This window comes from Prionailurus viverrinus, chromosome B2 (assembly GCF_022837055.1).
Source record: "Prionailurus viverrinus isolate Anna chromosome B2, UM_Priviv_1.0, whole genome shotgun sequence".
NCBI classification, from domain to species: Eukaryota; Metazoa; Chordata; class Mammalia; order Carnivora; family Felidae; genus Prionailurus; species Prionailurus viverrinus.
Genome location: NC_062565.1, coordinates 98,280,093 through 98,305,861, shown reverse-complemented (window position 1 = coordinate 98,305,861; position 25,769 = coordinate 98,280,093). Strand labels below are relative to the sequence as shown.

General features: G+C 42.4%; 1 protein-coding gene across 2 annotated transcripts in view; it reads right to left on the bottom strand.

Moving 5' to 3' along the window:
* Positions 1-25,769, bottom strand: part of FOXO3 (forkhead box O3) — a 125,463-nt gene that overhangs the window by 4,855 nt on the left and 94,839 nt on the right. The window contains exons 2-3 of one of the 2 annotated variants that reach the window (XR_007152086.1): positions 14,550-15,985; positions 138-332 (exon numbers count right to left, since the gene is read on the bottom strand). Coding sequence is in view for 1 of the 2 variants with exons in the window: in XM_047858252.1 (XP_047714208.1) it covers positions 14,585-15,985 (1,401 nt within the window). In the remaining variant the exon portion in view is untranslated. The remainder of the gene's footprint in view (positions 1-137; positions 333-14,549; positions 15,986-25,769) is intronic. The other variant, XM_047858252.1, reaches the window with a different exon arrangement.

Here is a 25,769-nt window from a genome sequence, read left to right as displayed (position 1 = left end):
GGCACCTCAGGGTCACACTTCACCAGCCTCCTATCCCCTCACCTCACCTCCAAGCTAACAGTACTCATAGTAAAGCTGTTTTGCTACACTAGGTTCAGAGGTCTGAAAACCCAGGATAAAGCATGGAGACTACTTACCTCACTTCTGGGCTTCATTACAAGATGCTCTCAAGTTGAAAAAGCCTAGAGGAAACGAGGTCATCCATTTCGGGAGGTTAACAAAGAAAGGTGGTGTTTCAATAGGCCTTTTTAAGATAGGTAAGTCCAGGGTACAGATGGGGTTTTGCTCTCGACTTCAGATTGAGAGATGTCCTGGGACATGGACCTTTCATGCTAAAATCATAAAAAGTGGTCACCCTAAGCAGACCAGCGGTGCTTTTCTGGTTCTCTCTCACTGGCTATATGGACTCACTGGCCTTGTTTACCATCCAGTATCAGGGGGAGTTGAAATGGCCACTTTCCACAAAGGTTTAATCAGTCTGTACTGCTGGACAGAGATTATCTTGACTTCGCTCACCATGAAAGGAGTAAGTGATCTCTAAGTGGGCTGTCTTAGGAATTTTTTTTTATATTAAGAATCTGCAGAGAAAACAATTATAGAACACACACATATACGGCCAAAAAGCCCTCTCACAAAACATCCCTTTAGCAGTTAACAACTTATTATTATTTTGCCTCCAACAGTCTTCAATGGTGACGCACAAGAGAGGTCCTCTCAGAGCATCTGAATTTACAGTCTTATCAGACTTCATGTGACCCCTGAGCCCAGAAAAGTTAAAGGATTAAAAAAAAAGTACTCATAGAGATGTAGCTAAAGGAATCGACAAGGCTGACCTCAAGACCTAAGACCTTTTGTTTATGGAGACAGCGTCAGCTGTCGTGGTAGGGAAAAATGGCTCTCAGCTGAGAAATGGATAGAAAAGTGGTAGTGAAGCAACAGGAACTCACGATCTTCTCATCCGAGAAGGCAAGCAAGTCACGAAATATGCACCAGTATGCTCACGCATTGCAGACATCTACTTCTCCCCTCTTTAGAACAGATATTATACTAGGTTCATTTGGAATTTTCACAAATGTACTTATGACTTCAGTCTCTTCTGTGGCTGGACTGGCTGGCAATCTTACCTTTCACTACCAATATTCAGAAAGACAGCAGGGCCTAGTGTTTATGATGTTACATACCTATGGTCACAATTACCCTTGTTATAGCTCCAAACAGAAGTACTTAGGTTGTTTTATCGGAGGCAGTGACAAGAACGAAGGGAAAAAAGGGCCCCTTTCCCCACCCAGCCAGCTTCCCTGGCTGATGGATTTTTTTGCTTTGTAAAGGTACTAGACAATATTATCCCGGACTTGTTGATTTCACAACATTAAAAAAACTAAAAGAGGGGCACCTGGCTGGCTCAGTCAGTAGAGCATGTGACTCTAGATCTTGGGGTTGTGAGTTCGAGTCCCATGTTGGGTGTAGAGATTACTTAAAAAAAAAAAGAAAAAGCTAAAAACAGATACCAGATCTAAGTATCTGTGAGGAATTTAGCCATCTAGGGTGAGCCAGTGCTATTCTAGCTACTCTGCCTGGGACCACTGAGGCGTGAATGGACAGAGGTACAGACAATATTCTTCGGAAGGGTATTTGGTTTCTTCCTTCAAATAACACTTAATAAACCACAGTCTAACATCACTATGCAATTAGTTGTCAGGGGACTACGGTCCCCAGGTGCCAAGGGAGAAGCTGTAAAGCATTACCTAACTCAGACCCCATCCTGGTTCCCTTCGGTGTTAATTATTCAGCCATGGAAACCAGTGCATACTGGGAAGGTGACATAATTCATTCCCCAAGTACAGAGGCAGAGCATGCAGCTTGCTCTCATGCTGGAGCTGGGTCAGTGTAGGAGGGAAGAGGGCAGAGGGCACCTATAACCCTCAACATGGCATCATGCTAAGCAGAACAGGGCATCAGCCCTGAAACCAGGGGCAGGAGGCCCACACTGGGCAGTCTAGAGCAACAACCCACAACAATCCCCAGGCCAAATACACATTCCGTCATCACAAAGCCCAGAATCTTCTGGGAACAGTTATCATTAAAAAGGCAATGCACTGATCAGAACTCTTTCCATTTCTACAGAATGGGTTGGGGCCCCCAGTGGCACTAAGTGCTGGTGCTCCCTGGGGGTCTCTCAGGCAATGCCTCCCAATCTGCTCAGGAAACCCCCTGTGCTTAAAAGAGAAGCCAGGAGAGGAGAGGCCCAGGTTTAGAAGAAGTTCTCACAAGGACAAATGTAATAAAGAAATTTCACTCCACAGGACATAAAGGTGACTCTTCTCTGCAATAGAAAGCAAAGAGATTGTAAAATATTTTGAAAACATAAAGAAATCAGATAAATGTTGAACAGAATACAAGCATTCTTCTAAAAGGGACACCAAATCACCATTCACTAGGAAGACTCTATGATTAAAAATAGTCACAAAGAACACAGCTCCTTATCTGCCTTAGATTTTTAGCTGTTCTTTAGTGGCTCACTGTTTGCACACGTTTATCTGACTCTATCAATGACCGAAAAAAATAGATGAAGCACTTTAAATGACGACACCAGCTCCCGAGCTGGGAATTTAATGATGCACAGGTTGGGTACAAGTTTGGTAGGTTTCAATGAAGCTCCCCCATTCTTACATTGTTTAAAGTAAGACGTTTAAGTGAACTAAGGTTTAAGTATGCTGATGCTAAGTTTAAAAACACATCAGATTAAGCAAAACTTTTGGAAGGAAAAGGAAGCATACAGCTGAAGAGAACTGCAGCTATCATTTTGCAGTTACTAGGCAAAGGGCCAACTAAGAATAAATATGAAAATGTTGTCCTAAAAGAAAAGAAAATGTTGCTCTGTCCCATCAGTGACTTTAATAAGGAGAAGGTCCCCTCTCTCCCCTCTCCCTGCCCAGTAAGTTTGAAATCAGGCTGTTAATGCAAGGAAAATGAAATGGAGAAGCCAAATGATGAGACCGGTTCTAAAAATATCTATGGATGCTGTCATCTGGTCTCTGGTGAGAGTAAGTCCCTCTATAATCTTGGCATCTGTAGGGAAGACAAGTTTCTGCCTAATTATCACCACTAAATCACATGATGTTCTAAGAAAGGGCAACGCCTCCAAAAAACTCTACACAAAACATAACAACCCCAATCAACTTTAATCTGGAAATAAAACATAAAAGTCCCTACTGCTGTCCTCCCACAACATAACTCCACTGTGACAAATTTGGACTTCTCAGTAGTGTTTTCATGTTTTTGGCAGAGAGGAAAGGAATAGGACCCCAATACCAAATCCGACATGGAAGGAAAACGAGCCAGTAGCATGCAGCTCGCACACCCACAAATCCGGGAAGGTTATCCACTGCTTTCCTAGCTAAAACGCAAGATGTTTGGAGGAAGTCTGCCTGGAAAACACAAAGTGAAACACCACTCTCCCCACTCTTTAAACATAAACTTAATTTAAGCCAAACCTGCAACCCCCAGGATAAGCTGGGGATTAAATATGGAATATTTAGGACAGAGAAGGAAATGAATCAATGCTCACTCGATCTGACAAGGAAACCTCATGTGGAGTTCAGAGAACAGGTGAGGGCTTCAGACTATCTGAATGTTTCCACTTGTGAGGAGGGAACAAAGAAATGCCTGCCTGTCACCATCTCTGCTTTGTCCCCAGAGGGATCTCCGGGATACCAAATCCATCATGAGCCACAACCATCTGCCACCATCCACTGAGGCTTTTGTAGCTCGTGTCACCCCTGGAAAAACAGCATTTCTCTGCATCTTGGGCTAGGCAGCCACGTCTCATTTGGGAGTGCCAAAATGGCAGCAGATCCCTTGGAGCCCATCCTCACAGCCCAAACGTGGAGCAGCTCAAGAACACACTTCATGGACCCAACACTCTGGTTTAATTTGGTAATTTTTCATTATCTTCCAGGTTCGAGTGGGAGATGAAGATGACTTATGGAAGCACCTGAGAACCAGCCTGGTGGTCACCTGTGATAGCAGGGATCTGGCAGATTACAACCCAGCCGTCTGCCTGTGATGCTGGCCAAATCATGCCATCCTCCACGACTGCCAGGGAAGAGGAATTAGGAGGTGCAGCTCTACAAAAATACATTTTGACAAATGCCGTCAACTTGCCACTTTTGACATTGAATAATTTATGAGAGAAACAGAACAGGTATGGAAGTTTGGTCAGGCTAGAGGCCAAATTTGTATTGTTTGAGGAGCCTCACTTAAGGAAAGTCAAGTTCCTAGGAAATACGGCCTATAGGCTCTGATGCTTTATTTATTTATTTATTTATTTATTTATTTATTTATTTATTTATTTATTTATTTTTTAACATTTATTTTTGAGACAGAGAGAGACAGAGCATGAACGGGGGGAGGGGCAGAGAGAGAGGGAGACACAGAATCGGAAGCAGGCTCCAGGCTCCGAGCCATCAGCCCAGAGCCCGACGCGGGGCTCGAACTCACGGACCGCGAGATCGTGACCTGAGCCAAAGTCGGACGCTTAACCGACTGAGCCACCCAGGCGCCCCTCTGATGCTTTTTAATGGGCAAGTAAATATTTATAGAGAAGGTGGGGATGTCATAGGAAAGCTTACTATAAGAAGCTTTTTATGGCAAAGGTAACACTGGAAAGACACTCAGCTACCCATGCTATTCCCCCCCCAAAAAAAAAAAAAAGTTCAGTTTGTGTAAAAGCTTGACCTGTGTGAGCACTCCTTTCTGCTACATCCCAGTAATTCCTGGGTTCTTCAAGGGGGCAGGTGAAGCCTGTCTGTGAAGGCTGGTGAGAGTCCGCTGACAAGCCTTTCCCTCCAGGACACTTCAAAATCTGGACCTAGTGTGGACTGCCCTCCACGCAGCCTTTATGCTGTACTAATAAACCACTGAAGAAACAGGAGAAGGAACCACAATCCTAGTGTGTCACAGCTGAGGGATGAAGGCAGGGCTGACCTGCAGAGAGGCACTGACTGTCCTGTGGCTTAAACTGCAGGGATTGTTGGTTAATATACGTTTCACTGAAGAATGTCCTATCTCTGTCTTTATATTGGGCAGAGGTTATGTTAGCCAATAGCCTTTATGCCTCCAGGGTCGAATATGGTGATTACCATGGCAGAAATAGGATACATATTAATTTACCATTGACAGTAAAGTTGTAGAGATTTCATATTTTCTTAAGAGTCGTAGATTTTCAAACCACATAGCATAGCATGTAAAATTTGTATTACATCTTTTAAAGAATCGTTTTAAAGGCAAAAGCCTTTAAGTGATGTTTAGGTCTTTTGGGACTCATGGTTATGTAACCTTAATTATAATATCCCCCAAACTTAGCTGGCAGAGACCTGTGGGCTCAGGCTCCACTGTCCTCACCTAGGCTCTGTTTCCCACTACTGCTGATGGGTTCAAACCCTCCTCACCCGATGGTCAGGTTCAATCACACTTTGCCTGGTTTGCTTCCCCCACACAGGTGAATCAACCCATGTGTCGAGAGGAGTCCTCCAGCCCCACCTTCCCCAGGCTGTTCACTACTAAACTCCTAAGCCACTCACCTGGCACTTAATCACATAGTGCTCAGATGGTTACTTTTTTAGACCTTGAACTCCCAATATGCTGAACTCCTTGAAAGCAGAGCAAAACCCCCAAATCGAACACTTATGGAGCACCTATTATTTTAAAAGCAGTATCTTAGACATGGTATTTGCCCTAGAGAAGCATAATATATAAAATTTTCTTGATGTCCTAAGTAGACTGGAAAGTTGAAATATAGAATAGGCACAAAATAAATGTTGGCTGAAGAAATGAATGAACATCCTCCTGGAATAGCCCTCTCTTCCCCTCTGCCAATTCAAATACTTAGCAGCCTTTAAATGCTACAAGCTTCCATGAAGCATTTTAAACCTACTCACATTTGCTCAGACTTAATCTTATTTCAGGCAGAACCTACTGCTTGTGGGACAAAACACAGAATTTTAATGTCCTTTTCTGGGGAGGATGACTTCTGATTAACTTTCTAAACCCTGTGTTTCTTATGAAACCACCTAAGGATCAATACAAGGCACACTTTTAACATTCAACTAATTTAACAACAATTAAAAAACCTAAAATAATAGGGGTGCCTGGGTGGCTTAGTCAGTTAAGCGTCTGACTTTGGCTCAGGTTATGATCTCACGGTTCATGAGTTCCAGCCCTGCGTCAGGCTCTTTGCTTACAGTTCAGAGTCTGGAGCCTGCTTCGGAACCTGTGTCTCCCTCTCTCTCTGCCCCTTCTCCCCCTCACTCTTTCTCTCAAAAATAAATATTAAAAAAATTTTTTAAATTTAAAATAGTATTTAATATTTACCTCCTCCCATCTTTTCTGTACATCCTACCATACACATCCTTTATTACCAGCCTCCAAATTAACATCTTCCTACTCTCTCAACTTGCTATCAGTGCTTTAGTGATTCACCACTTACAAACAAGAGGGAACTGTCATCCAGGAAGAAACGCGTAGAGCCATAAACCATGAGCTGAACACCACGTGTTTATGTTTGCCTGTGTGACTTCACTACATTTAGTCGCTGGGGGTGGGGATAGTTGCAGGGGGACGGGTGCAGCCATCCCTTCAGTCTGGGGCACACTAGATCCCTGGGACTTGGGACTGCAAATGTAGGTCTAGTGTGCCAGCCCATCTAAGGGTTCCACAACTAGGTACTGAAGAGAGCAGACTCCAAAGTCCTCTTTTCCTGCTTTAGATATACAAGGTTTTTAAGATAATCTAATTTTTCCAAAAGTGATTCTGAAACTGAAAACACAAAACGAGCTATTTTAGTTCCACAAATAGTCCACCTGTAAGGTATGACAGGACATGCAGGTGACACAGGTGGTGGCCAAGAAGCAACAATTATACCAGCACAACAGAAGAAGGAAACCAAGAAGGGAACTGAAAGGAAGGTCTCAAGGGTGGCTCCGAGATTAATAGAGACAAAGGACCATCCTAAGGTCAACAGTCTGGCCAGGAGTGTAGACTCCAGGAGTGAGGCAAATCCACACGTTGTGCGGCATGGGTGGCCCTCCTCTCCCTATGCAGCCTACTAAGTGCCTGCAGCTCCCTTCCACGGGGCCCCCCCGCCAGCAGGCAACCTGGATTGAGCGGGGCTGGACACAGAGTGCTTTGGCTTGAGGCATTCAGGCAGTGGGAAAGGGCTGACTTATAACAGGTCTACCAGTCAACACATATTTTCTGATCACTTACAGATATGTTGGGCTGTACTGCTTTGTGATCATTTCTGAACATAAAATGACCAATGGAAGTTCCAAATAATTACAATGGCACATATACATGGAAACCCACTGGAAATTAATTTAAAATTTCAACCTCAGAACCTCTGGCCTTCTCTTCTTGGCCGTTAAATTCCCTTAGGGAGTCAAATCAAACACTCCACACAGACATGAATACGTTAAAAAAAAAAGAAAATCTTAACTATCCAGACTTTTCTTTCATCAGAGAGAAATACACAGAGGAGGGAGGGGAAGGGGGAGAGAGGGAGAGATAAGACATACTGATATACAAACCTTCAATCAAACCAACACTGGCAATTAATGTTTTATCCTTCAGAAACAGTGGAATTACTTTCTGAGGCTTCCATGACCAAATAATTCTCATCGTTTAATAAATGAATGTCATAGATTTTTAGCAAAAAAGAGGTTATTAAAAAAACAGAAAACCTAGAATTACAGAGTGCAGTCCCATCTATTACTGGGAAGAGAAACAAAACACAGCACCTGCACCCAAGTGCACAGCGGTTCTTTAGGGAGTAGTGTGCTTCAGTTCCAGTCTTGGTCCTGCTTCTTTGGGAGGAAAGCTCCCAGATAAGAACAGCCCATTTCTCTGGGTTTTCACTGGAAGAGATGGTAAGGGCACAGCGACCACATTTTCGGAATCCCAAATTGTGTCACATTAGCCAATAGGGGGTAAACCGCCAGCCCCAGGGGGTGGGGGTGTCTATGGCCAGACCTCTGCCAGCACCAAGTTATTTATTGTGGGGCAACCTTGGGGATTTCGGCCCTCAAGACAGCCCTAGGAGGGCTGGAACAGCTCGTTATTTCTCTGCATGGCTTGGGATGGGCTGGCAGTGGGAGGGGGATGATCAGATTTCTAGGCTCCCTACCAGCAGGAAGAGGCCACACTGAGGGAGCAGAGAAGGGGGAAGGCGAGGCTTCTCCCTCAGCAGAGCGCTACCAGCCCTTTGGATACTGATTGGCACCCAAGGAAAGCCAGGATTTCTCAGACAATCCTTTAAAGTTGCTAAGGGAACATTTTAGGTACCACATACAAACCTTCTCATTCCATCTGCATCAGAAGTTCCCTAACAGAGGGCTGTTAGTGAAACAATAGCTTCTCTCACAGGCACCTCCAAATTGGTAGGTGGGACTTCTAGGGAAAAATCACCAAAAAGGTTCACCCAACAGGCAACTGCTATACCTTTTTAATAAGAAAATGGACTGGTTCTAGTTTATTGAGGAATGTACTCATTCTTTCTGCCAACAGTGTAACACTGGCTTGCTTGGCTGGCTCCTTTATTCTGTATTAACCTCTGGAGCCATTTTAAGTAACAATAAATATTAAATAACTTTTTAAAAAGTTGCCAAAGGACATTAGCCCATGCAAGAGCTCTGTGGGATAGGTTTCCATTTTAACCTCGGGTCACAGATAAGCAGAGGAGGGACTTGACTCAATGACATATAGCCATGAAAATGGAAGCCTGCTACAAATCCCACAGCCCCTCTGCCGTACCACACAGACAATACTTAACTTGGACTGGGTTGTAGGGAGGCTTTTTAAATCCACAGTTCCCATCACAACAGAACCCCAGGGACAGTGAGCTGAAGTGGGTAGCTGGCTCATGTCTTTAGGGGTTTTCTTAGAACACTGGTCCTGGTTTCTTGAAGAAAAAGGATTTGACTCAAAATATCAAATGAATTTATGAAACCCTGCAATCCTATCTACAAGGCTCATAACATATATTAAAAAGTCTCTGAGAGAAGAACAGATATCATATGTTTTCACTCATATGTGGATCTTGAGAAACTTAACAGAAGTCTGTGGGGGAAGGGAAGGGGAAAAAATAGTTACAAACAGAGAGGGAGGGAGGCAAACCACAAGAGAATCTTAAATAGGGAGAACAGAGGATTGATGGGGAGTTGGGGGAGAAGGGAAAATGGGTGATGGGCATTGAGGAGGGCACTTGTTGGCATGAGCACTGTACATAAGTCAATTTGACAATAAATTATATTTTTTAAAAAAGGCTCTGAGAAACCCTGCTGGAAACATCGAAACATCCCTATTTCACTGTTTAACATGGTAGTCCTCAAATTTGACCACAGAATGCATTTTCTACATAATACCCAGGAATACCTTGAGGATCTGTATTCTGTGAAACACTTTGAGAAACACTCATTTACAGGATCTCTAAATATCAGAAGTATTACTAGTTTTCATACCAAAAATTTTTTTAAACAAATTTTATTTTTTTACCATTTTTAAAAGCTTATTTATTTTATTTGGGGGGTGGGGAGGGAAGGGCCAGAGGATCTGAAGTGGGCTCCGTGCTGACAGCAGAGAGCCCGATGCAGGGCTCAAACTCATGAACCACAAAATTATGACCTGAGCCAAAGTTGGACACTTAACCAAATGAGCCACCCAGGCTCCCTTCAAAACAAAATTTTAACTCATTTTAGTTTTTGGAACTTCAAAACAATTTGGAAGATGGGCGAAAGCAATGTTTTTTAAATCAAATGAACACATTAATAAAACCAGGGTGAAGTGGGGGATGCCTCTTACAAAGTGGGGATTCTCCACCTTGGAATGAAAATCTAGCATTAAAGCATGCATCTCCAAGTCAGAAAGAGCAAGCAGTCAGCAAACATCCTTCTCCCCGCCCCAGGAACAAGGCAGCCCCCTGGCCAATCTCTCCAGTGATAGCACAGAAGTAGATCCCGTCAAGGTCCTTTCTCCAGTTTCCATACAGAAAGGGAAGCCTTATGAGAAGCATATGTGGCACCTGGGGGAAGACTGTACTTGAGAAGATGTTATTTTTTTAATTTATGTATTTTGAGAGAGAGAGACAGAAAGAGAGAGAGAATATGAATCTCAAGCAAGTTCTGTGCTGTCAGCGTAGAGTCCAAAGTAGGACGCAATCCCACAAACCATGAGATCATGACCTGAGCCGAAATCAAGAGACAGATATTAAACCAACTGATTCACCCAGGCATCCTGAAACTTTATTTATAAGATGTTAAGTATTGAGCATTATGAACCCTAGAAAAAGAAGCATTTAGTGGGAGCTTAAAGTTTACAAGAATTTCCAGTAGTAATTCAGGTGATTTTCACCCCATTTATTCATGCTCCACATAAGCTCTGTGGCCAAAGAGACTGTCCAGAAAGCCATTTATAAATGCAACTGCTTAAAGTGAGAGTCATTCAGGCTCTGTCCCTTTGCCCAGGAAGAGCAGCCTCAGTGCTGGGTATCACAGCTTGCCAGAGAAAAGAATGTATGTAAGGAGTATACCAGCCTCTGCACAGAAAACCCCTTTTCACAGCTATGTCAATTTTCCTTTACTGTTGTCAACGCTAAAAGGATCCAGACAGCCATTCTCTCAATGAATGACAGTTCAGACTGCAGGCTCTTTTAAAGGTAAGAATAAAGATCCCTGCAGACGAAGAATTCTTGAGGCTGGCATATTGTAACCAAAGAGTAGACTACAGTCACAAGTGCAAGTAACAGGGTATATTCTCCATGCAATACCTACAGATTCATATTTATCATACATTATACTGCCTAACACAGAAATATCTACATCAAGAAAAAGATCATGACATAAATAGCCTACATTGTCTGTATTTGGTCAGAATTAGTTCTATTCCCCAACATGAATATGTAACAGATCACAGCATTCAAATATTAGTTCAACAAGTATCAAAGATTTGCTCCTTTTGGAAAGCAGCCTAAATATAAATTCTAAATGGCCTCCAGCACTAGATCCTGCTGTTTTCACACTAGTATACCACTGTTTCTTTTTAGTTCTGGATCATCACGTATCTCTTACTAGGGCCACTTTGTGGAAAGAATATTAGAATGCGGAAAAATTCTTTCTTGATGTTTTCCATTCTTTATCTCCAAGTAGTTTAAAACTAAATACTGGGCTGTTCCCTAATGGGGTCTCCAAATGTCAAAAGGTGAAGATGAATGAAGGAGCTTGTGAACTTGGGCATCTTTTGACCTCAAAACTACAGTGAGGTCAAGGCTGCTTTCCCACTGAGAGGAGACCCACGTCAGATACAGGAGGGCTCCATGGAAGCTCAGCGTTGCAACCACCACACTAGCTCACAGACAACTCCACTGCCAATTTCAAAGTATGTGCACCACGCTTTATAGAGAAGAAAGTGCCCTTCACATCCCAGTAGCTGGCACTCGTAAAAAGGTATCGTTCTTTTTTCTTTTCCAGATAGACCCACAGATCAAAGGATTTTACACATAGTCTAAGATGAATGACGTGTGTGTGAAACACCCAGCCCTCCAAAGAAGCACCTCTCCACGGCTCTCCAGAAGGACTGTCAATTGGACAGAGCCGTTCCGTTTACTCCACAACTACACAACTGCAATTTAGGGCCACGTGACGCTCAGTCTGGGCAGGAAAGGAGTTTGGAGAACACCATGGCGACTTGTTTTAAAAAAAAAAAAAAAAAAAAAAAAAAAAGCCAAACCAAGAAAGCTATTCTAGAACAACTCTTGGGAAGCTGGGGTACTTCATTTGGGAGAAGAGAGGTCTGAGGTTGTGACTTCAGGCTTGTTCTGTGAATTTAAGAGTCTTCAATAAAGTGATAGACACAAGATAAGTTTAAAGGTAAATATACTTCAGGTCACATGTGCTCCTGGCAGTTTAGAAGAACAATTCATTCCAAAGCAATATGGAAATCCTACACCTAGAAACCAGATTCCCTCAAAGACCCCATCGTCTTTAGGATGCTTTTTATCTTGCTCTGATCACATTGAGCTAGTTTACTTTCAGGACATTTTTGGTGGCTTTTCATTTTTAAATGAAGAAATATCTTCTCAAAAGAAACTCCCCAAAATGTTGTGAGAAAAAGGTGACTAAACGATCCTAAAGCTCCATTAGGGCGTAACAATAAAATGCATTATCCCAAAAGTGGTTATTTATTATTCAAATAATAATTCATTAAACATGTTTTTAAAATGTAAGTATTTAAATCTCCCTTAAAATATTTTTATACAATCTTTTAGAATTATACATATACAAGAAAGGTCTGCTATTCAACTAAAAAGAAAACCTACACTTGAAAAATTACACAAAAATTGATACTACATTTTCTCCTGAACTCTTTTCAACAAATTAGAATGTGGGTCTCCTTTACAACTCTACCAAAATTAAAATTTACTTGTGTCATTAGAAGCCACAATCACATTCCACTTCTTAAAGGAAAACAAACTATCTATTCTTCAAAAGCCAAATGTCTCTATTTCTCAAGGCAAAATCTTCACAGTCTGAGTTCTGGTACTGAACTGGCTGGCATGCAAGTGTGTCACCCTATTTAGCTTCCATTACAGTCTTTTTACCATCTCAAGGGCTATTAAATGACTGAAAACAGATGTCTGAGTCCCATTAGGGGCCCGCTTATGCCTGGGAAAGCTGAGAAGCTGCAGCACCACAACACTCTTGACACTCCCCTTTCTACAACTACCTCGTGAGCTGCAGTGAGTTCACCATAGGGGACCCTTGTAATTCCTTCACCAGGGCAGAGGGTTAAACAAGGCTCCGGGTTTTTATGGCTTTGAATCGCATTTCCCTTTTACACCATTTAAAGAAGGGTGTAAGGAGCTTACTGAGGTTTTTTAAAAAGAGGAGCTGGGGCACAGAACAGACAGAGCTCTTGAACATGGGTAGGGTCTGGAGGCACAAACCTGTCAGCAGAATACCCCAGTGCTCATGTTACTTCTTAAGGAGAGTTTTGGGGCAAGCTTGTGTATTTCTGCTATGCTGGCTTCAGTTCAGAGCACTTCCTATTTTTTTCTACTTAGAGAAAATTAGGGAAAACTATCATGGTTCAAGCCATTCAGGAAATATGGATTTTGGGTCCAGCTGTGTGACCTTCAGCAAACTACTTAGCCTTTCTGGGCTCTGTGCTTACTCTTCTATCAATCAGTATGTTTACCTAATTACACCATACATATTTCAGCCCACTGCAGTTTCACAAGCACTTCCATATACTTCGGTGCATTTGATACTTAGAATAACCCTGTGATAGGTAACAAAGGGGCTATTCTACTCATTTTTATAAGAGTGGAAATTGAGGCTCAGAAGCTAAGTGGCACACCCCTGATAGTGGCCAGAAACTAGCAGAAGTGAAACTGAACCCTTGATTTCTGATTTTAATAAAATGCTTTTCTTACCACATCATGTTATATGATCCTTCTGGTTCCAACAGTATTAAAATGCCACAATTTAAAAAAATCTCTTCCCCCTTTTGCAACTCACGTCACTGTTAGGAACCTGACCTCACTTACACGTTGAGGAACAAGAAGCACATGACCAAGTGCTCTCTTTCTCATTCACATAAAAACGGTTTCCAATGTAATCTTTTGCTCTCTAAATGCTTGTATGCTGAACGCTAACTCATAAACATGATTAGTCCTATGGTGAAGAATCTAACAGATCTTGTTTTGTTTTTTTTTTAATTTTTTTTAATGTTTATTTTTGAGAGAGACAGAGTGCAAACAGGGGAGGGGCAGAGAGAGAGAGGGAGACACAGAATCCGAAGCAGGCTCCAGGCTCTGAGTTGTCAGCACAGAGCCCGACACGGGGCTCGAACTCACAGACCTCAGTGAGATCATGACCTGAGCTGAAGTCAGATGCTTAACTGACTGAGCCACCCAGGCGCCCCTAACAGATCTTGCTTTTGGTGGAAATACTTATGCATGAAAGATTCCAGAATATATATTCTACAGTTAAATTAGAAGTACATGTGAATTGTTACTTCACTGGAAAAAGATGAAGAAACCATAACATGGAAGATCGACAAAGGTGGTGTTGGACCTGAGCATCTAAGAATGTCTTCTGGCTGGGTCCTTAACCTTGAAGTTTGTGTGACCTAAGGTCTCCCTTCCTCCCCCCTTTCCATTCTATCCTCATCCATCCATCAAGTAGGGAGACCTGTGTCATAGGTAAGTGAGGATGACTAGATACAAAAAAAGAAAAAAAGAATAGAATGAAATATCTGAATATGTGTATGTTCTTTTTACTGGCAGTAAAATTCCTGAGCTGTCAGCAAACTGCGGAGAGGGGCACCTGATGGCCCTGTCTGACTTGGAGTTGAACAGGTTGGGAGCCATGTACCGTGTACCACTGCTCCATGGTTCTCGATTTCTCAATGTGGAGTAAAGTTCAAAGTAAATAAAAGTCAGCCTCCCCCCAATTAACCACACTTTGTTATTAAATGCCATAGCATTGGGCACTGACCTGCTTTGCCCACTTCCCCTTTCCTCAGTGATCCTTCAGCCTGGCACCCAGCTCTGAGATGAGGCCTGCTTAGCACCAGTGAAGTTCCCCACGTTCAAACCAACAACATTCTGTGTGGAGATGAGGGAATCAAAATTAAAATCCAACCCATCGGCATCCATGAGTTCACTACGGATAATGGACTCCATGTCGCACTCCAAGCTCCCATTGAACATGTCCAGGTCCAAGTCGCTGGGGAACTTCTCGTGGCCCACGACGGGAAGGTTTGCACTAGCTGAGTACAAGGAGGAGCCTGAGAGAGAGTCCGAGAGGGTTTGCATAGACTGGCTGACAGGAGATTGTTGCTGGTGTTTGACTGACCCAAGGCTGCTGGAGTCGCTCAAGCCCATGTTGCTGACAGAATTCGACAAGGCACGGCTGCCACCGAGAGCGCCCTGGGTTTGGTGCTGGTGGTGGAGCAAGTTCTGATTGACCAAACTCCCCTGGTTAGGCTGGGCAGCAAAGGACATCATTGGGTCATTTCGAAGCATCACGTTCCGGCGGGAGTTCTGGGCAGACACAGCGGTGCTGGCCTGAGACATCAAGGGGTCTGACTGGGTCATCATGACATCGCTGTGGCTGAGTGAGTCTGAAGTGAGCAGGTCCTGGAGTGTCTGGTTGCCATAGTGTGACATGGAAGAGAAGGTAGCTGGCTTGTTCTCTTGGATGGTCTGCATGGGAGACTGGCGCAGGGAATTCAGAGACGAGGGTCCAAACACCGTGCTATTGAAGGAGCTGGTTGGAGAGCCCAGGCCGGAGCCCTTGGCGGTGTATGGGAAGCTAGAGCTCCGCTGCATGAGCCCTCCGGTGGGCGATGGCTGGGACGATGGGAGTGTGATGTTATCCAGCAGGTCATCCATGAGGTTGTCAGAGAGCCCATCATTCAGATTCATGGTGCCCGCCATGTCAGTCAGCCGTGGTAGTTCCACGGTGCATGGCTTACTTACAGAGGGTGACAGGCTAGCTGAGCTGCTGTAGAGCATGGGGGAGAGCGGTGCATCATCATCCTGGACGTCATCCAACTCCGTGCTTGCCAAGATGGGTGACAGGCGGCCACTGACCGTGCTGGCATTGGAATTGGTGCGTGAGCGGAAGTCGGTCCACGCATCCAGCTCGTCACTGCTGCGTGACGTGGGGCTGCCAGGCCACTTGGAGAGCTGGGAGGGACTGTCATCTGCTGACTCGGGGGCTGTCTGCAGGGCTGCCTTCTTCTTGGCTGCACGGCCACGACTCTTGGTATACTTGTTGCTGTTGTCCATGGAGACAGCCCGCCGCCGGGGTGCCTTCCCGCTCTTCCCCCCATCAGGGTTGATGATCCACCAAGAGCTCTTGCCAGTCCCCTCATTCTGGACCCGCATGAAACGGCTGTGCAGTGACAGGTTGTGCCGAATAGAGTTCTGTGGAGAGAATGGAAAATGCAGAATATGAGACAAAATGGACCAAAACTAAGCAGCCAGAAGTAGTTAATCAGACTTATTTTTAAAAGCCTCCTTAGTTTTTGGAGGATTAAAAAGAAAAAAAAAAAGATAAACATTTGTATGATATGCTCCCCACCCAGCTCGGAACAATGACAACATTGTAAATGGCCAATTGTGGTATTTAGGAGGTGGGAGATGGTTTCATATCCAGGAGATGCTGGAAATGTATATGCTCAATGACATTGTTTTTCCCAAATTCCTAAGTTTTGTTGTCCTTTTCTAGAATACTATTTCCTACACTGAAGTTCACACTTGTATAATTTTATTACCACAGCACTCTTCCATTTTGCAACAAACCTCCCTGGCTCTCTAAGGGTAAGTAATCACTCAAGGGGCTACTCTATTTTCTTATGGTTCCCTCCTCCACTAGTATAAAGGCAGCATCTACCTTTTCTTAATCACTACTATAAACTCAACTGGTGTGAATTGTTACCTATCCTTTCTATAACTCCCATCTCTTCCTGCCATAATTTCATACCTGTCTGCCAGGTATAAAAAAAAAAATGGTGGGGTGTTTATGTGGCTCCGTGGGTTAAGCATCCAACTCTTGATTTCAGCTCAGGTCATGATCTCATGGTTCATGAGATCGAGCTCCATGTCGGGCTCTGAGCTGATGGTGTGGAGCCTGCTTGGGATATTCTCTCTCTCTCTCTCTCTCTCTCTCTCTCTCTCTCTCTCTTCCTCTTCCTCTCCCTCTGCCCCTTCTGTGCTCACACTCTTGTTCTCTCTCAAAATAAACATTAAAAAAAAAAAAAGAAGAAGAAAATGGTAGAGTAAAATTTGCTGAGTTGACAGAAATAGGCAAGTTGCCCATTCAGAACAATTTCAAGTAATTTATATAGATATTTCCCTTCCAGGCAATGCAGTCTGAGCATAGTAACTTCCTTCCAAAGAGTTCAGTCTGGAAAGGAGGGAAAAAGTAACTTGACAGTAGAGAAACAAACACTATCTCAGGTGATCGAGGTCAACATCAATAGGGCTAAGTCATGTTGATATGTACTCTTGATATGATATGATGAAAATGGTACCCTCTTTTGTAGTCTTCCTTCTAAAAACCGTCACCCCAGTCTAACTATGAGAAAAACATCAGACAAATACCAATTAAGGGACATTTAAAAAATGTCTGTTGCATACTCTTCCCAACTGTCAGACCCACAAGGAATCTAAGGAAGAACGATGATTAAATGTAACGTAGCAACCTGGACAGGATGCTGGAACAGAAAAAGGACATTAGGTAAAAATGAGGGAGATCTGAATAACGTATGGACTTCAGTTCATAATAAGGTATTAATATTAGTTCATTAGTTGTGGCAAATGTACTAAACTTTAAGGTAAGATGTTAACAACGGGAAACTTGATGTTGCGATATGAGAACTCTGCAGTAGTTTTCCAACTTTTCTGTACATTTAAAACTATTTCATATTAAAGGATTAAAAAAAAGAGCAAAATATCTTTAAAATCCTAACAACTGCAGCCATCTTGCAAGATCTTCCTCTCAGCTTGGTAGATAAGCTTGGTTGGCTGGGATGACCTAGATCCAGTCCTATCTCTGCAATGATCAACCATGTGACCTTGAGCAAATCATTTAATCCGTCTGCAACAACTTCACTTCTCTATCTTCATTATAGCCATAACAACATCCAAACCATCCCTCCCTGACAGGGATGATGTAAGAATGATATATGGTAATATGCTTTAGGAACTGATCACTCTACCAAGTCAGGGTATTCTTATTGCTATTATAAAACACAGAGTCCATGGTGGGGAGAGCTCATCACCTGATGCGGGCTCATTCTAATCTATAAAATGCCTCATGTGCAGTAAAAGAGAGGAGTTGATGGTCTTCTCCACATCTGGAACAGAAACTACAGGACAGATGAGTTTTTACTCACAAGTTAAAGACAAAAAGTATTGCCTTGTGCAGTATATGAAATACAAACAATCCTAGAAGTTCCCACAGTTTTTAAAAAATTGGCAATCACCACTGTATTTATGTAGAAGATACAAATACATGTGTTCTACCAGAATGTTTTTAGAACGCAGAAAGTGGGCAGGATTTTACCATAAGTAACTCAAAATACTCAGTGATTCCCATGTATGTGTTCCTATGTAAGGAGGGCCTGCAGTTCAGGTTGGGCAATGAACATGAACAACCACGGGTCATAAGTTGGCATTTCTATGATATGCCCATAAAGACACAGTTGAGAGAAAAAAACAGGCAACATAGTGAGTATAAGACGAATGTTGCCCAGGAGACTATATACTCTGATTCCCTTTTACTCTTCTGGTTTTTAAAAGAATAATGGAAACCAATTTGACAATAAATTTCATATTAAAAAATAAAAATAAAAAAAAAAAAAATAAATAAATAAATAAATAAAATAATGGCATGTCTACTAATGGTTCAGAAATTGTTTCTTTAAAAAGTAAAACTCGGGGCGCCTGGGTGGCGCAGTCGGTTAAGCGTCCGACTTCAGCCAGGTCACGATCTCGCGGTCCGTGAGTTCGAGCCCCGCGTCGGGCTCTGGGCTGATGGCTCAGAGCCTGGAGCCTGTTTCCGATTCTGTGTCTCCCTCTCTCTCTGCCCCTCCCCGGTTCATGCTCTGTCTCTCTCTGTCCCAAAAATAAATAAACGTTGAAAAAAAAAATTTTTTTTAAAGTAAAACCCTTTATAAAACAGAGTCAAAGCACGTTCTTAAAATTCACTCTGTAGGGTTCAAAAAGCAGGCAGGTGCAAGGTGGTTCTACAATCTGAGTACTCAAATAACTAGATATATTAAATGAAAAACTTAAACTTCTTGGTGAAAACAGGAAGGTTCTGAAGCTATATGGGAGCAATGTGGAACCCTGGCCAGGCCCCTTTGCTCTAGGTTTTGGAATGAGTTCATATAACACCTAGGATTAATAATGACCAATCTTAAGTATCCTGTTATCCCCTCTTTAAAAAGCACTTGAGGGGGAGGGAGTGTGCCTGGATGGCTTAGTCTGTAACATCAGACTCTTGATTTCGACTGAGGTCATGATCTCATGGTTCCGGAGTTTGACCCCGACATGGGCTGCTATCAGCACAGAGTCTGCTTGGGATTCTTTCTTTCTCCCTCTCTCTCTGCCCCTTCGCCATTCATGGGTGCATTCTCTCTGAAAATAAATAAACTTAAAAAAAAAAAAAAGCACTTAGAGAATAGTATTTTTTAAATGTATTTTTATTTTCACCAATTCCAAACCAACTACAAAAAAAAAAAAGGAACACTTTACAGAATTCCAAAATGCCCTACATGAACTTTCTAATAGTCATCTATTACTACAACTCTAAACTTCAACAATGTATATGTATAATTTAACAAAATTTCAAGCTACAATTGGCTAAAATTTGGAGACAGAAATTAAGCTTCTGTAAGGACATGTGGTAAAGGGGCTGGAATACCCACATTTAGGACCAGAAGCACAGGACAAGATGTCAGGGCCCAGAGCCCTGATCTCAAGGGTGAAGAAATGAGAACCTGCCTAATTAGAGCACTGCCAGTTACTGAGCCATAGCTTTTAAATTCATGGTCTCTAATCCTTATAATAAACCTGCAAAGTTGGTATCAGTGCTCTCATCATCTATATGAGGGCTCAGGCTGAGAGATATTAAATAACTTACACCAGGGTCACACTGCCTATATAACCCAAAGTGAAATTTGTTTTCCGTACTCAAATCCAATGCTTTTACTATATAACCTTTCACAGGTTTGTCACCAAATTATTTAGAAGTCATCGTTTAACCTATTTCTGTTAACATTTTAAAGAAACATTTAATAAAGAACAAGGATATAAAAGCACAACTTTATTACTGTAATTCTGTTTATGAAATAGGGATAATAATTTGATGGGTCTTTCCTAAATTAAAAATAAACCTTTTTTTAAAGAAAGTCTTTCAGAAGAACTGACAAGAAAGTGAAGGCTCACACAGCCCATGTTTGTGTTTCTTTACTAAGGAGGCCATGATAGCATTCCTTCTAGGGAGAGGGCAATGGTCACCATACCAACCAATGTTAACTGTCCTTAGGTTCTGAAACAAAACCTGACTTATTAAATCGGTGACTAGCTTCAGTTTCCACTCTTTGCTCTACTCTTGTTTTAGAGATTATTACTAGCAGAATGCATGCCCTTAGGCATATTACCTACACAACACTCAGACAGGTTTTTCAGGTTATATGACCAAGACAACACAATGCCACCACCAATGTGACAGTCCCCTATCTCAGGAGCCTCTACACATATAGGCTGGCCAGCTTCCCATTTATAAAATCCAAAGGCCAATAAATATGGTCCTTCTGTCCATTTCCAGTTCAAATGCTCCCTCATCCTAACAAGGTGGATTCCAGAAATAGATTCTGGTTTTCTTACAGGTCATGATTCTAATCAGTAGTTTCTCTACCTACATTTTGGGAAAGCAGGAAAAGGTAAATAAATAAATAAATAAATAAATAAATAAATAAATAAATAAATGCCAGATAAAATGTCAGGAGTATGATGTTTCCCCACACCTTCCCTGATAACAAAAGTTAATGGTGATATGACTTCTGTAAGATTTCAAAGGGATGATACTCCTTCAAGTCAGTCCCAGAAAGGAGAAGTGGGATTTCTAAAAACAGGCCAACTGTAAAATCTCATGATCTATCATTTAAGTTCTCTAAAGACCTCTATATTATGGTCTGTAAATTAGTTTCCGGTGTACTGTATTTTATTTATTTATTTTTTAAAGTTTATTTATCCTTTTTATAATCTCCTCACCCAACGTGGGGCTCAAACTCACAACCTGGAAATCAAGAGTCGCGTGCTCTTCCAACTGAGCCAGCCAGGTGCCTCCCTACTTGTGTGTATTTTAAACTATAAAAACCGCCATTAAAAATATTCTATAGTTTTCCACTAATTCATATACCATACAAAACAGTTTATATTTCTAGGATTTTACATTAGTTTGTGGATTGGGAGCTGAAGTAAAGGAAGAATGGCTGGGGTGCCTGGGTGGCTCGGTCGGTTGAGCGTCTGACTTTGGCTCAGGTCATGATCTCACAGCTCTGTGAGTTTGAGCCCTGCATCGGGCTCTGTGCTGACAGCTTGGAGCTTCCTTTGGATTCTGTGTCTCCCTCTCTCTCTGCCCCTAACCTACTTGCATTCTGTCTCTGTCTCTCTCAAAAATAAAATAAAACATTAAAAAAAAAAAAAAGAAGAATGGTGTGACAAGACTAGAATTAACTTTTCTAATACTTTGTAAGGCAAGCCATTGTTAATTGGCTGAAGTACTAAGGATGTGTTTTCCTTAATGTTAACTTGATAAGGTAAATATTAATAACCAAAAGTCCTATTGCTAGAGCACAGGCCATTCTATCATCACACTTACTAAAGGAGCCACGAAGCTACACTACAACCTCAACCCCAAATCATGTGAATAGTTCTGGTTATTTAAGTTCACTACTAAGAAATCCAGATACTGGAAATTATAGGAAAGCAAACATTTTCTAGGAAGAAACTTTAGTGTCAGGGACAAATATACCAGTTTTTTTTCCAACCTGCCCCAAAGATTTAGAGAATCCTTAAAGCATCTCTAACACAATGTGTCTGAAGAGAGAGCAGAGAGAAGAATACTCTTCATCCCATTTTATGTCAATGCTCTCTTTTACAAAATGATTTACACCCAAGCAAGCTTGGGACAGAAATGCTTTAGATGTTTTCGATGGAGTTAAATAGGAAGAGATCTGGAAAACCTGTGTCCTGTGTGATTGCAGCTGTATTTAGTGGCCTAATCCTTCAAGGAGGTATGTGCAGAAGGTGTGTGAAGGAGGTAGTATGAACGAACTCGATTTCACACTCTGGGCTGTGGCCCACAGTCAGCATGAGATTTCTTTGCTTGGTTCTCCTTGAAGAAATTAGCATAAAGATGACTGTACTTATCAGAATCTGGTAATTATTTTTCTTGCTCTCCTGAAAGGCAGTTTTCTACTGTAAGATACATTTATTACTAATATTAAAGTGCACATGGTCACTACATATATGCCAACTGATTGTGAAGACACATGGACCCAGAACAGATTAGGTTAGGTGTCCAAGAGAAGCTGCCTGAAATGACCAAGTATTCCCCACTGGAACTTTACAAAGTGGATAATTCACACACACAATTTAAGGTGGCTAATGGAGGTGGGGCAGCATGATGTTGAAGGAAGAGTACAGACTCTGATGTCAGTCAGGTCCGAGCTAGAATCCTGGCTCTGACATTTGTCCAATGACCTTGGGCAACTGAGTGAACCTCAGATGCCCCTTTCACAAAATGAGGATAAAATTACCCTCTCTGCCTAACTCTAGGATCTTCGGGAAGGTTAAATGAAATTGCGCATGCAAAGTACTCACTGAAGTGCCAAGCACAAAAGAGGCTCTCAACTGTCAAATCCCACATACGGAAGCAGTGACATCAGAAACGTTCACTTACTGTTTTCCGAGCATCGTATAATTTAAGCCAAAAGGTGAGAGGGCGGCTCCTTCCAGGAAGATTTCAGACTCTTAAAAGTATTTCAAAGGTGCTGTGTCAGTCAGGAGTGACTGGTAATTTCCTAACTGTTGCTACCCTATGTCCACTCCAGCCCCTTCCAACCCATGTTTACCTTGTGGAGACTGTCCACTAACCCAGACACCAGCTGCATGTGCTCCCCCTGGAACACAGAGAGGGTTTTGTCTGGAAGCAACATGTGGTATCAATTTATCTTTCTCAGCAACGGCAACAAGGAATCCACTGACTTTAAAAATAAAAAGGGAGTTGTGTAATTTAACTCTTAAAGGCCCCTGCCTACCTTCCATTTTATTTATTTATTTATTTATTTATTGAAGACAACCCCTCCCTCTCTTTTTTTGTGCTGTCTCAAAAGTAGCAAAATGAGAGCTATGGCTGTCAACCTCTAAGCCAGACCCATTGCTCCCCACCAGGCAGATTGCAGGCATCCACCTGGTCCTTCTAAGGGATTTCAGTGGGGACAATCTGCAAAAGATTGCTTTTAGACACAATATTCATCTACCTTACACATAGGACCAGCATTTCAAGTAGGTCTCACTGCTTTGACTTGTGGGCAATGACAATTCAGAATGAGGCTGCCAAATGCCTGAACTCTAATATATGCATCTCCTGAGCAGTCGATGATAAAGGTCACGTGAAAAGCCCAATGAAAACCACAAGTCACGAGGAGACCCAGGGGGCTGGGTGCCACTGCAGAGTAATGCAAAGATACAGCTTTAGGAGAGGGCCTGGGAAGTGGCCTTTGATTTATAATGACAGGCTCTTTCAAAGGCAGTTCTCTGGACAAGGCCCTGACTTCTCTTAAGTATTAATTCTTTCCCCTGGCTGCCCATTAGAATCACCTGGGGAGGCTTTACATACATACTCCTGCCCTACTCCCAGGGATTCTGATTCAATTGGTGTGGGTAAGGCTAAGGTAGAGGTGCATTTTTAAAGCTCCCCAGATTGTTCTGTGCAAGGAGAGCTGAGAATCACTGGAATTTCCCCCTTGCCTTTCCAGTGACTGAGACTCTGAGTCTAACCTAACCGTCCCTAGTCTTCCCAGGTCTGGGAAGCAGAATCAGTGTTTTCTAAGTTCAAGTTCCCACCACTTAGAAAATAAGGATGAGAACTGGGGCTATAGAATCAAGCTGTGATTATATGTGCAGAGTAAAACAGAGTAATTTTTCAGGCCACTGGGATCCAGATTATCTTTTTTCTTAGAAAGAAAAAAAAAAAAAAGGCAAGGGAGACAGGGAAGAAGGGTCCTTGACCTTGTACTGCCTGTGGATGGTCATCTCATTCTGTCCTGTGCCACTTCTCCACCCAGCATGGATAGGCATGGACAGAAAAGAGGACATGTGGGCATTCACAAAATTAAGAATTGATAATAGGCTGAAGACAGGATGAGCTGGGACAGTAGCTAATCCCTATAATTTTCAGGAGCCTCCCTGAATTAGCATGCAATCTCATACAATCCCTTTCATAGACTATCCTTCAAGCAAAATGCCAAAAAGACAGACTGGGTAAAAATAACTACTGAAAAAGCCATACCCCAATCCTGAGGTACTTATCAGCTCCCACTGTTAAGACAGCAAAATATCACTTGATGAACTTCCTGAGGACATATTCAGTCTCAAAAATAATAATCACATATTCCATTTCTCATTCCTTCTCATTCCTCAACTGTGCAAAACACTACATCATTACACTCAGGGCAAAGATCCTTGAGTGGACATGGCAAAGAGCCAAGTAGTGCCGCCATCTGAGGGGCAAGTGTGAGGCTGGTCCTTCTTATTAGAAACTGGTAGAGTCTAGGTTTTAGCTAGCTTCCACTAGATTTTCCACTAGATTTTATCTTCTTTGGGGCTAATCTGTTGTTCAAAAGCAAGTACAGAAAGCATGATAGCATAAAACAGACTTGAAATCAGAAACAGTTATTATTTCTGACTATATGGAATACCAGCTGTAATAGGCAAGCAAGCCTTTTAGACAGAAGAAAACTTAAATAAACATTCACATAAAGCATTGCACAATCAACCCTGATGTGTAAGACAAGTCCCAGGCTAGCTCTACTCTTACTCTTGTTTAAAACACTAAGTTTAAACCATTAAGGGACTTATTTTAAAAAGACAATGTTCGGGGCGCCTGGGTGGCGCAGTCGGTTAGGCGTCCGACTTCAGCCAGGTCACGATCTCGCAGTCCGTGAGTTCAAGCCCCGCGTCGGGCTCTGGGCTGATGGCTCAGAGCCTGGAGCCTGTTTCCGATTCTGTGTCTCCCTCTCTCTCTGCCCCTCCCCCGTTCATGCTCTGTCTCTCTCTGTCCCAAAAATAAATAAACATTGAAAAAAAAAATTAAAAAAAAAAAAAAAAGACAATGTTCTAAAATAAATAGTGTCAGGAACTTGGCTGAAGGATTAAATTTCCAGCTTGAAACAAGATTTCTGTTAAATTTGCTAACAATAATCCTCTACCCACAGAGACCTCCTTTGAAAATTAACGTTTGCTTCAAGTTTTCATGCAGTAAGTGACAGGTTCTGGTCTCTCACTAAACCGAATAAAATAATAGCAATCATCTGATAATCAGCATTATGAACCCATTCTTTACCCAAGCAAAACGAGACACATGAGGCTTTCTTAGAAGAGGAAGGGCTGGGCAGACAATCTGCCCTGCCTTCAAATGAAAAAAAGGAATCCTAGATAGGAAGAAAGTTCTCTCGAAGAGCATGAAAAAGACGGCTACTACTCTACTGCAGTCTTGTTGGATTTTCTATGTGGCTTTTATTTTCATATTAATTTTTTTTTTTCATTTAGTAATCTTTTCAAGCTCTTCCACAGCTGTTTCTGTTCTTGGAGGGCAAGAGGGAACATTCCATTCCTTACAGCCAAACCTGCACTTCCGGCACAAAGAGAACCCTGGCAGCCTTGCAACCTCTGCCCACACCCACTGTCGGCAGCACCCTGCCCCTCCCCATGAGCCCTCCTGCTTCCAATCCCCTGCCCATCCTTCTCCCCAGACTGAGGGAGAAGCAGTTAAAGGCATGCAGTCAATAGAATTACAATCCCCAGAAAGCAGGTTAAAGTTATAGCCTTTGGCAGCTCCTGCTCTCTTTCTCCAAGCTTCTTCTCTGATGTTGTTACTGAATCCATTTCCCTTTCCCACACGGGCACACACTAT